Here is a 13136-nt window from a genome sequence, read left to right as displayed (position 1 = left end):
GATTTACTTCAAACTTTGTACACTTTTAGTAGTCCATTAGGACAAGATAATGTGCAAGTAGTAAGTAAATAAGTAAGTACTTAAGCAGTTTCAAGAACATCACAAGAGTAGTTTTGCACACTGAGTATGAGCCAGTGTGTTGCTGCTTTGAGAAGGCAATGGTCAAGAGGTTAGTGACAGACCTCCATAATTAGTGGATCACTGGATTGAGTCCTGCTCTTAATTTTTTTTCCCATTTATGTTTCTCAACATTGGTCATATTGGTTCATATATGGCATTTGAAAAGTAATATAATGAGAAAATATGTGTATTTATGTTAACTTCTATTTATTTCCAGAGTTATTTGGCTGTTTACTAATTTTAAATATTACAACGTAACTGCTGACAAGTAAAAGACAAAATGTTTGAAGTTTTCCAAAAAATCCATGACTGTTGTGATATACAAAATCCTCTCTACCTGCAGCCAATATGCGTGGAACTGCTTTGCACCTGGACACCTAGGCCTGCAGACACAGAAACAGGCCCCCTTCAGCAGCTGACTTGTGTAATGATGAGACCTTGCTAATGTAGCAAGGATGAATGGTGTACATGTGAATTTTTTGAAAATCACGAAATATACATTTTTACTGCAAAAATGCATGTGTTCAATGTTCATTGACTACTGCAGTTAATGAATGTCGTAAAGATCCAATGGATAATGCTGCTGCAAAACATCTCTGACACTAACCACTTGATCACCACCATCTTGTGCTCAAGTGTCAGTCCACTGGTACATCCTCTCCACTCAAATCTTCCCTTGTGATTTTCTTCAAATTGCCTAAGTAGTATGCCTTACTACTTGCACATTACGTTGTCCTAATGGACTAATAAAAGTGTACAAAGTTTCAAGTAAATTCCTGATCTGAACATGGTGGCCTCTCCTTATGAGTCTTTAGACTATGGTTTCTCCAGTACGATGCATTAATTTCAAAACTTTTGTATACATGCTTGATTAATGTCCAGTTCCATGATTTAATTAACTATTGTGTGTTTTGCAGCTGATGAGGAGTCTCTGGAGCCAGGATCACAAAGACAGTACTCCCTTAATGATTTCGAGCTGATTCGTGTTATTGGTCGTGGGAGCTACGCCAAAGTTCTTATGGTTGAACTGAAGAAGACACGTCGTATATATGCTATGAAGGTTATTAAGAAGGCACTCGTCACTGATGATGAGGTATGCAGTGCTCAAGGTGTTCACATGCAACTCAACTCTGTCTTCCTGTAACATCACAGAGTCTTTTATTCCAATGTATATGTGAGAGGTAAAACCAACAGTGAAAATGACATAGGCAGACACTCACCTATAGAAGACGGATGTGTGGCACATAGACTTATGTAACAGAAAAAGTACACACATTCACAAACAAAATCACAGTTCCTGTCCCTTTACCACCAGACTCCTTGTTCATCACTCTGGTTGTGACGTCCTTGATCAGCAGCATCCTCCAGCCCTGCTGCATTGTGACCATGGAACACTAACTTTCCCAGCATCCCCCTGATACCAAACTCACACCATCTTTCATAATCCCCATGACCAACCACATGCTGACCTACGGTTATTTCACTTTTCGAGGCCAAATCTATAAATAATTCTGTGGTACTCCCATGGGTCCTTGCATGACACCATTCTATGCTGACTTACATTTGGACCATCTGGTGGAATCCCTCCTATCCAGTCAACACCTAAAACCCATTGTCTGGTTCAGATTCATTAATGATATTGTCATAATCTGGATACATGGAAAAGACAACCTTTCTTTTTGCATGCATAACCTCAACACCTATTCCCAAGTGTGTCCCAACTAGTTCTTCTGAATTCAATGAGCCACCTTCCCACGTCAGTCTCCACCTCTCATATGGTTGCATAAATACATCTCTTCGTATCAAGCTCACCAACAGCACGACTGTTTCGAAAACTGTCACCTGTTCCATGTGCAAAATGTCACATGCTTTATGCCTTCCATCAGTGGTACGAATTACATTTGTAGAGTTGTTTAATAAAATATCAAGTAATAATTCAGTGGTTAATATTGGCCTGAGAACATAATTTATTCTCCTTCTAATGGCCATACTAAGATAGAAAGTATTAAACACTATGAACTCTGACATATTGTGTGATAATAGTGGAAAATAGTAAATCTGATGTGTTTAATAATTCATTATTTTTACTTATCAAATACTAATATCATTTGAAGGTGTTTTAGCAGAAGCATGCCAAATCACTACTCCTTCCATGTCCAATAATGTGCTGCCTTCTCCCACGACTTTTTCTCCCTGGCCCCTCCATGTGCATACAAAAAAACGTAAGTATATATGTATGTCTGCCTCCCCCTCCCCATCTCCCTCTCCCCCTACCGAACAAGGACGAAGTGCCGCAGGGCTCAGCACACTGGACTCGCATTTGGGAGGACGATGGTTCGAACCCATGTCCAGTCATCCTGATTTAGGTTTTCCGTGATTTCCCTAAATCACTTCAGGAAAATGCCAGAATGGTTCCTTTGAAGGGAATACATCTGATGGGACTGATGACCTTGCTATTTGCTCCCCTCCCCCAAACCAACCAACCAACAACCCAACCAGTCTATCCCCCTTTCTGCCTTATTTAGTCTTTCTGGCAGAACTCCTTTCATCCTGTTGTTCAGCTGCTGAGACATCTAGCTATTCACTTTTGCCTCGCACTACCTCACTACCCCCTCCTTGCCTAACATGTCCTTCCCTACTCCCTCCCCTCATCCATCAGCCCAGGCAAGTGCTCTCAGTAATCAGTAATCATTGTTGCAGCTAGTGCAGTAGTGTGCATTTGGGTGTTTTTGTGGTCGTGTGTGAATTTCGGTAATTTCTACTAGAGAAAGATCTAGAGCTCAAAAGCTAGTGAACACTGTTTTCTTTTACACATGTCTGTGTGCCACACGTGAGTCTGCTTTAGGTGAATGGTTCCTTTCCCATACTTTGCATATTGTTCCATCCAGGAATTTCCATGTTTGCTCTCTACAGGTATACTTCTTGTCACTCATAAGTTATGCATTATATGTTAGTGGTCATGTTCTACTTAGTAAGAGGATGATAATGAGAGTACGAACTTAGTCTTGCATCTCTCTTTACTTGATGACTTAAAATCTTTCTTGCAGGATATTGACTGGGTGCAAACAGAGAAGCATGTGTTTGAAACAGCATCAAACCATCCCTTCTTGGTGGGCCTGCACTCGTGTTTCCAAACACCGAGTCGGTTGTTTTTTGTTATTGAGTTTGTACGTGGAGGTGACCTGATGTTCCACATGCAGAGGCAACGTCGCCTTCCAGAAGAACATGCTCGTTTCTATGCAGCAGAGATCAGTCTTGCTCTCAACTTCCTGCATGATAAAGGTAATGCACATTATAGACTTCACATTTTTGACTTAGCTAACATGTGACATATCGACAACAGCTGGTACTGTTATTCAATTTCATTGGTGATAATTATGAAGCCTTTTATTTTCCAGTTTACTTTCTTTATAAAATTTTAGTAATCTGACTGATAAATCTTGCACTGTGTTGATCACACAAAATTTGAGAGGTTTGTTAAAAAATGCAAATTTTTTTTTTTTGGAAAGAATTTTATTTATTCATCTACATCAATATTATACCCATTAAAAGAGTCCCTATTATTTTTTATAGACGTGTAGCTGAGCATTGTCCAATCCCTGGAATACTTCTGAGGCCCAGATTTAGGAATAGCTTTTAGGTGTCACAACCAAACCTTTTTAGTCTCATGTATGCGTATAAAATGTTGACTCTTTAAGTTTTCTTTTTTTTGCCAACAAAAAAAGTCACATATGGTTATGTCTGGCAACTGTGGGGGCTGGGGCATCATTACAGTATTGCTTTTGGCCAAAAATTAATGAATAAGTGATTGAGTTTGAGCAGATGTATTATCATGATGCAAAAATTTGGTTTATTTTGCAACAAACCTGGGTATTCATCCACCCCCTAGATTGCTTGACACAGATGTGTATCTTATCTTCATTTAAATTCCCTGGCAAATTAAAACTATGTGCCGGACCAGGAATCGAACCCAACAGCTTTGCCTTTTGCGGGCAAATGCTGTACTGACTGAGCTACCCATTCATGACTCAAAACCTGTTCTCACAGCTATACTTCTTCCAGTTTCTCATCTTGTACTTTCTAAACTTAATGAAGATTTTTTGTGAACTTTGCAGGTCTAGCTGTCCTGGAAGTAAGGATATTGTTCATACACGTGGCTTAACCACAACCTGGTCATGTGTCCAGAATGAATTTTCGACTTTGCAGTGGAGTATGGGATGATATGAAACTCCCTGGCAGATTAAAAGCATTTGCTGGACCAGAATCCAGTTTTTTCTTGAACCTTGTGGCAAGAACTCAGGTCACTGAAGATCACAGTGACAATAACCTTCACATTTGTTCACATTTATTGAGGTTTTTTCATTTTTGACAATCCAGAATGCTCCCTATAATGCTAATCAGCTCTGCTCACTGTGAAAATTGTGCCGAAGTTACAGTTTACTTTCGGCTTTCTAGGGGATGAAACAACCACTCAGTTCTTTGCCAATCTTAACGTTATATCATGATTTGTTTAATGTAAGCAGGTGGTCGGGTCAAATAAAAATTATAGTTTAAAGACATACTTTACTTTGTTCTATTTTGAGTCCACATGCCAGCACTGCTCTAACAGAAAAGACCCCAACAACATGTTGGGCCCCTGACCACTTGTTTGCTTCTGTCACATTCCTGACATGCAAAATCATCTCCTCCAAAATAACAATAATTTTCACAAGTTTCACACATTATGACATTGTAAGATATTGTTAAATGATTATTTTGCTGTTGTTAATGAAATGTAATTATTTCATTTCATTGCTAAGGAAAATTCTCCATAACATGTGGCACATGGATACAGTTATGCTCATATACCCATGTGGTGCATGAATACCATACCTAAGAGTACAGATTTCTGGTGAAACAACTGACATGTGCAAATAATATCTTTGAGTCATTTTTACAGCATCTCTAGGATGCCATCTGTCACTGGCCACCAATGTTATCGTGACATTCCATTCCATTGGAAAGAGTTAGTCTTAGTTTCTGCTTCATACACATAGTCATCATCTGTTATAGCATGTTACATTTGCTGTTGTTTTTGTTAAATTCAAAACTTTGGAACAAATTTTGGTGCTGCACATTTCATACCCAAAAATTCTGAAAGAATTTCTTGAATAAGCCAGTTCATGTGCTAACAGAATCAGTAAATTCTCCGATTGTGATTGGTGATCGTTCATATTTGATTGTTTCACTTTTTCCATGGTTTCATCAGTTGATGATGTGCTAGAGCATGCATGGTGATCATTTTTAATACCTTCATGACATTCTTGAAACACTTATACCACTCAAAAATTCTTCTTTTACTCACAACATATTCACTGAAATCTGCATTTTATTGCAATCCCATTGCAAAATATAGTTCAAATTCTCTTAACCACTTTTATATAAAAACACAATCACTGATACTACCAAAACATATAATTCTTTTTGGCAGCAGACTGACTAAATATCCAATATGGTCGACACTGCTCTGAAACTTTTTAAACATGTTTACAAACACAACAAAGAAAAAAAATCATGTGAATTGAAACTTATGTATAGACTAATTATTCAGTTAGTTTATACTAGAGGCAGTTGCCAGATTTTTTCAAGTTTAGGAACTGATGAGATTCAGGTATAGGAGCATTGAGAGAAATCGCAAAGAAATTCATGTATTATCTAAGAGATGCAACAAGACTAAGGAATGTGTTGCATAAAAGTTGTCAGCTAGCACTTAAATAGTAGCTGCTATCTATTTTAGTGTCTGAGGAATGCATTATCATTTTAACAGAGGATCATTGTTTGACCCAAATACCACCATACATAAAACTACTTCATTCCTGCTGACTATTTCATCTTTGCTCTTACAGAAATGGCAAATAATTGAGAAAATAAACAACAATGAACTGTCAGAATATTGTTTACAGTGCTCTTGGGAATGCTACCAGATGGTTATATCACTCCCAAGTGATATTGTAAGAGGAAAACTGCTAGCTAATCTGAATGCAGACTACAGGGTGTCCAGCACAGGTGCCCTGATTTCAAAATTGAATGACTCGAGAACTAAGATAGATAGATGATTGCAACAAATAGTGTGTTTATTGGGAAAGCTGTAAAAAATTTATACAAATGACTTGAAACAGTTTGAAAAGTCACTAACAGCTGGCATTGTAATCACAGTATGTAGTGCCTATAGGCTAAATAGTGCACCACAGCTCGGAACGATCAGTTCTACTGTTGAAATATGAAAGGAGGTTAGCGTACTGAGCCAAGAGGTCGAAATCACGTGTTTTTCTGGTATTGGAATACCATAGGTTAGAACACAATCCTTTGCCAACAAGGCACAGTTTTCAAACATGATTTGATGTTACAAAAGGAACTGATGTGAAAACCATTTGCAAATTCTTCACCAAATCTTAGTTTTTGAGATATTTAATTTCAAAGTGAGGGGTTCTGTTGCTGGACATCCTTTACCTGTGATGTCACACAGGAAATAAGGTAAGTGCCAGGGCATATGCATTCAATAGACATCACCTAATCTGTTATGAAAGACAAGTCCAATCATTATCACCATAATAGTAGGAATTGTTAAGTAGATGCCCTCAAGTGTTTGTAAGACCATTCATTAATGTTAATAGTGTGTTAGATCCCATGTGAAGAGGGTGAAAAAAAGGTCATTCTCTCATAAGTCGGCTACATGGGTGCTGTAAGTTATTTATCGCCTTCAAAATTCTGTGCCTCTCACTTAAAGTACATCATCTAAATCTCAGTGTTGTAATAAACTGTGAAGCAAAATAGCCAATAAAGAGACAACACACTGCTCTCATAAATTTTGTAAGACATACTAACTATGGGTAATAAGTAACATTAGCACATTATACAGGTTGATTGTAATTTAACTATCACTACTTGGGAGAGCTCTCATTAAATATGACTGAATGCGTTCACAACTGCTTGGAACTGCACTAGAGATACAATTTCACAATTGTTTGCAGCACTTTTTGAACAATGGACCACCCAGCTGTCATGACACAGCTGGTGCACTGCTTGAATATCCCATGTTGCATCCAGAATTTTCAGCCAGGCCAACAGTAACGTTTTCAACAGTCTGTGGCACAATTGGCCATCTGCCTCTCCCAGGAGCAATTCTCAAAGTACTGGTTAATTCAGACTTGCGAATCTTGTTCTTCAACCGTGGTGCAGAAAGAGGAGCAACACTATTGTTGTTGTTTTGATAAAACAGCTTTACAAGTACAACCCTGTTCCCTTTGTCCAGAACGTATTGACCGTTTGCAACTGTAATGCACACTGAAGTTTGTGTTTCGACACTGTCACTATACCAGCAGTGGTGCTTAATAGTAAGTCATGATGCTGACACTTCTAACAACACAAATTGTGCAGCAAACAGTCAGAACGTCATTCGTAGTGTGAGTGGCTCGAGTAACAAAAGTTTATTTATTACCATCCTGTACATAGTCACATCAGCAATGTTGCATCTCTTCGCCAAGAGACTGTGTAATTGTTTCTCACACTTAATTCTACATTGAATTTTTGTGTTTTTTGTTTCAAACTTGTAGCTTGAAGAATTGTATGCAGATGCTAACTTCCATTTTTAAGAAACAAAATACAGCATTTTATTTTATAAATCTGGGCAGTAAAAATATTTTGATTTCTCTTTCAACTTGTGTGTTTACAGGCATAATTTATCGTGATCTGAAACTTGATAATGTGCTCCTTGATCACGAAGGCCATATCAAATTGACTGATTATGGTATGTGCAAGGAAGGTATCAGACCTGGTGATACCACTTCAACATTCTGTGGAACACCAAATTACATCGCTCCAGAAATCCTCCGTGGAGAGGATTATGGCTTCAGGTATCAAGCAATCATAGACTCAAAAATGAAGCCTCTCTCTCTCTCTCTCTCTCTCTCTCTCTCTCTCTCTCTCTCTCTCTCTCTCTCTCTCTCCCCCCCCCCCCTTCCATCCCTCCCTCCCTGTGTGTGTGTGTGTGTGTGTGTGTGTGTGTGTGTGTGTGTGTGGTTTTTATGCAACTGTTCTTTCTTAGATGAGAGATTTTCTTTTCTTTTTACAAAATTCTTTTTCTGTTACTGATCCAGTTGATGGCAGTCTCTCATAAATCATCAGTAGCATTCTTCTCATTCTATCATTGACTTGTTGTGATTATAGAAAAGTAGGTTTTACTGTGGGCTCAAAATCAATATGTTATACTTCAATAATGTTCTATTCACAAATATAAAATTTATCTTATTTAATACACATTGTATTTACTGATCCTATGAATGATTGAGTGTTATGTAAAATGACAGATTTGAGATCACGCCAATTAGAGCATGTACACCTTCCATCGAAAAAGTCCTGTGACTGATTTTATTCTTGGTGTGCAAGTCGTGTTACCACATTGACTATAGTGGCAGCTTGAACTAACAACTGTAAACAACAGATGTGTATTTCAGCAGCCACTTCTGAGCAGGTAGCATTAAGGGCCATACTGCTCTGGGATGCCATGGCAGCTCTGCTGGCTGCTCTGCTGACAGTGCTCTGGTCTGGTAGTACAGGACGCCAGCATCTACATCTACAGCTACATCCATACTCTGCAAGCCACCTGACGGTGTGTGGCGGAGGGTACCTTGAGTACCTCGTGTCGGTTCTCCCTTCTATTCCAGTCTCGTATTGTTCGTGGAAAGAAGGATTGTCGGTATGCCTCAGTGTGGACTCTAATCTCTCTGATTTTATCCTCATGGTCTCTTCGCGCGAGATGTACGTAGGAGGGAGCAATATACTGCTTGACTCCTCGGTGAAGGTATGTTCTCGAAACTTCAACAAAAGCCCGTACCGAGCTACTGAGCATCTCTCCTGCAGCGTCTTCCATCTATCATCTCTGTAACGCTTTCGCGATTACTAAATGATCCTGTAACAAAGCGCGCTGCTCTCCGTTGGATCTTCTCTCTCTCTTCTATCAACCCTATCTGGAACGGATCCCACACTGCTGAGCAGTATTCAAGCAGTGGGCGAACAAGCATACTGTAACCTACTTCCTTTGTTTTCGGATTGTATTTCCTTAGGATTCCTCCAATGAATCTCAGTCTGGCATCTGTTTGACTGATGATCAACTTTATATGATCATTCCATTTTAAATCACTCCTAATGCGTACTCCCAGATAATTTACGGAATTAACTGCTTCCAGTTTCTGACCTGCTATAATGTAGTTAAATGATAAGGGATCTTTCTTTTATGTATTCGCAGCACATTAAACTTGTCTACAGTGAGCTTCAATTGCCATTCCCTGCACCATGTGTCAATTCGCTGCATATCCTACTGCATTTCAGTACAACCTCTCGATATACCACAGCGTCATTCACAAAAAGCCTCAGTGAACTTCCGATGTCATCCACAAGGTCATTTATGTATATTGTGAATAGCAACAGCCCTACAACACTCCCCTCCGGCACACCTGAAATCACTCTCACTGAGGGAGACTTCTCTCCACTGAGAATGACATGCTGCGTTCTGTTATTTAGGAACTCTTCAATCCAATCACACAATTGGTCTGATAGTCCATGTGCTCTTTCTTTGTTCATTAAACGACTGGTGGGAACTGTTTTGAACGCCTTGCGGAAGTCAAGAAACATGGCATCTACCTGGGAACCCGTTTCTATGGCCCTCCGAGTCTCATGGACAAATAGCGTGAGCTGGGCTTCACACGATCGTCTTTTACGAAACCCATGCTGATTCCTACAGAGTAGATTTCTAGTCTCCAGAAAAGTCATTATACTCGAACATAATACGTGTTCCAAAATTCTACAACTGATCGACGTTAGAGATATAGGTCTATAGTTCTGCACATCTGTTCGACGTCCCTTCTTGAAAACGGGGATGACCTGTGCCCTTTTCCAATCCTTTGGAACCCTATGCTCTTCTAGAGACCTACAGTACACCGCTGCAAGAAGGGGAGCAAGTTCCTTCGCGTACTCTGTGTAAAAATCGAACTGGTATCCCATCAGGTCCAGCGGCCTTTCCTCTTTTGAGCAATTTTAACTGTTTCTCTATCCCTCTGTCGTTTATTTCGATATCTACCATTTTGTCATCTGTGCGACAGTCTAGAGAAGGAACTACAGTGCAGTCTTCCTTTGTGAAACAGCTTTGGAGAAAGACATTTAGTATTTCAGCCTTTAGTCTGTCATCCTCTGTTTCAGTACCATTTTGGTCACAGAGTGTCTGGACATTTTGTTTTGATCCACCTACTGCTTTGACATTAGACCAAAATTTCTTATGATTTTCTGCCAAGTGAGTACATAGAACTTCACTTTCGAATTCATTGAACGCCTCTCGCATAGCCCTCCACACACTACATTTCGCTTCGCGTAATTTTTGTTATTCTGCAAGCCTTTGGCTATGTTTATGTTTGCTGTGAAGTTCCCTTTGCTTCCGCAGCAGTTTTCTAACTCAGTTGTTGTACCACGGTGGCTCTTTTCCATCTCTTATGATCTTGCTTGGCACATACTCATCCAACGCATATTGTACGATGGTTCTGAACTTTGTCCACTGATCTTCAACACTATCTGTACTTGAGACAAAACTTATGTGTTGAGGCATCAGGTACTCTGAAATCTGCTTTTTGTCACTTTTGCTAAACAGAAAAATCTTCCTACATTTTTTAATATTTCTATTTACAGCTGAAATCACCGATGCAGTAACCGCTTTATGATCACTGATTCCCTGTTCTGCGTTAACTGTTTCAAATAGTTCAACCGAGCGAGGTGGCGCAGTGGTTAGCACACTGGACTCGCATTCAGGACGACGACGGTTCGATCCCATGTTTGGCCATTCTGATTTAGGTTTTCCGTGATTTCCCTAGATCACTTCAGGCAAATGCCGGGATGGTTCCTTCGAAAGGGCACAGCCACTTTCCTTCCCCATCCTTCCCTAATCCGAGCTTGTGCTTCGTCTCTAATGACCTTGTTGTCGACGGGACATTAAACACTAATCTCCTCCTCCTCCTCAAACAGTTCAGGTCTGTTTGTCACCAGATGGTGACATATATCTCCACAAGTCGGTTCTCTGTTTAACTGCTCAAGGTAGTTTTCAGATAAAGCACTGGATTCTTTGTCCCTGCCACCCGTTACGAAGGTTTGAGTCTCCCATTCTGTATCTGGCAAATTAAAATCTCCACCCAGAACTATAACGTGGTGGGGAAATCTACTCGAAATATTTTCCACATTATCCTTCAGGTGCTCAGCCACAACAGCTGCTGAGCCAGGGAACCTATAGAGACATCCAATTACCATGTCTGAGCCTGCATTAACTGTGACCTTCACCCAAATTATTTCACATTTCGGATCTCCGTCAATTTCCTTCGATACTATTGCACTTCTTATCGCTATAAACACGCCTCCCTTCACTGTCCAGCCTGTCTCTGTGGTATTCATTGCAATCTGAATTAAGAGCTGCCAGAGGAATGCCTTCAGCTTCCACTCAGTAGGAGAGCTACAGACTTTATGTGTAGGTTCAAAATAAAAAGGGAATCCAAAAAAAGAAGTTCTGGGTACATCTCTTCATTGCTGATCAAGATATTTATGGGCTATTTGACTCTTTATAAATATTTAAGAAATTACGGTGCTAAATTTTCCAGTATCCTGAAAATGTTACTCTGTTCATTTGACAAGGTAGGGGAGATCTCCCAAGATTAACTGACAAAAAAGGTCATTGTTTTAAGGAAAGTAATCTCACCAGACGAAAACATTTACATGATGTGTGTACTCAGTAGGTAATTATTCATTGTACGTAGTGATATTTACAGTTTGAGTTGTTACTGTAAAGTTTACATAGAAGAGTTTTTCAGTTTTTATTTGAAAAGTACATTATTATAAACTGAAGTTCAATTTACAAATGACTTGGACAGAAGTCAGAAATCTGTTTCCTTTGTTTACACATCTTTTTTCTTAAAATAATCCTATCATGTCTGAATTCTATTGTGTCTGATGATCTGGCCCATTAGCATCACTTGTTGTAGCAGGAGATGTAGCTCAACTATTTCGGTCTGGAAGTAGGCTTTGAGGAAAACTTGCATAGCCCAGATAGTAAAAGCGCTTTGATTGTGATGTGACGCTCTTGTGTTGGAGTGGAGCATCAGGAACAAGCTGTGAGGAAATTGAGGGTCGATAATTTCCATGATCTCCAGGAAGCCAGAGTTCAGAAAGAGCATTATTGTAAGCAGTTTGAATGTGACTGTAACATGGAGAGGCTTATTCTTTGAACTGAGCTTCATTTATGACCCTCATAATTCCCAACACTTTTTTTAGCTCACGTGTTGAATAGTTCTGAGATGGAGTATCCTAAGTTGCAGAACTCCTCTGAATCTTACAGATAAAAGATTTGGTGTCAAAACTATCCATAGCGCTCATGTGGGTGGTTAAAATTAGGCAGGTAGTTCTTGGCAGGTCTACAGGTGCCCTGGTACGAGTGCTGCCATAAGTTGCCATGTATTTTGCTGGCAGGCCTGCCACACTCAGGTAGATGCCAGATGTAGGAGGCTCCATTGCGTCCCGTGCTTATGTTTAACATTGCCAGCAGACCTGCTGTGGCATCCCATTGTCGTAGGGCCCTAAGTAATGTAGGTGCCACCATGTTGTATCAATATCGTTGTGTCACAAATTGGAATGGTGCAACATTTCTATGTCAGATGTTCAGGACATACTGTAGAACATTTTGAATAAGAGAAAAGTGTTTATGAAGTGTCCCAAACAAAAACAGTAATGCATAGATGCTTGTTATGACTTGATAGAAATGCAAAACATCGACAGTTCTTTCTGAAAGAAAAAAAAGAAATCATCATGAGCAATGAGGCATAGTGTTAGCAATGAAAAATCTACCAAAAAAAGAAAGAGAGAGAGAGAGAGAGAGAGAGACAAGAATAAAAGAAAGAAAGAAAGAAAGAAAGAAAGTGCAGAAATTCGCATGAAGAGTCAACACTTTGACA

At 39.5% G+C, this 13136-nt stretch overlaps 1 protein-coding gene across 6 annotated transcripts in view; it reads left to right on the top strand.

Annotated features, from left to right (window-relative positions):
• LOC126458070 (atypical protein kinase C) overlaps positions 1-13136 on the top strand; it is a 762657-nt gene that overhangs the window by 579104 nt on the left and 170417 nt on the right. For all 6 annotated transcript variants that reach the window (XM_050094877.1, XM_050094878.1, XM_050094879.1 and 3 more), the window contains 3 exons: positions 1038-1213; positions 3168-3402; positions 7832-8012. In XM_050094877.1, the coding sequence (XP_049950834.1) occupies positions 1038-1213; positions 3168-3402; positions 7832-8012 (592 nt within the window). The remainder of the gene's footprint in view (positions 1-1037; positions 1214-3167; positions 3403-7831; positions 8013-13136) is intronic.

Source organism: Schistocerca serialis, chromosome 2, assembly GCF_023864345.2.
Source record: "Schistocerca serialis cubense isolate TAMUIC-IGC-003099 chromosome 2, iqSchSeri2.2, whole genome shotgun sequence".
Lineage (NCBI taxonomy): Eukaryota > Metazoa > Arthropoda > Insecta > Orthoptera > Acrididae > Schistocerca > Schistocerca serialis.
The sequence above is the reverse complement of the archived record's forward strand: the minus strand, read 5'-3'. Positions and strand labels throughout refer to the sequence as shown.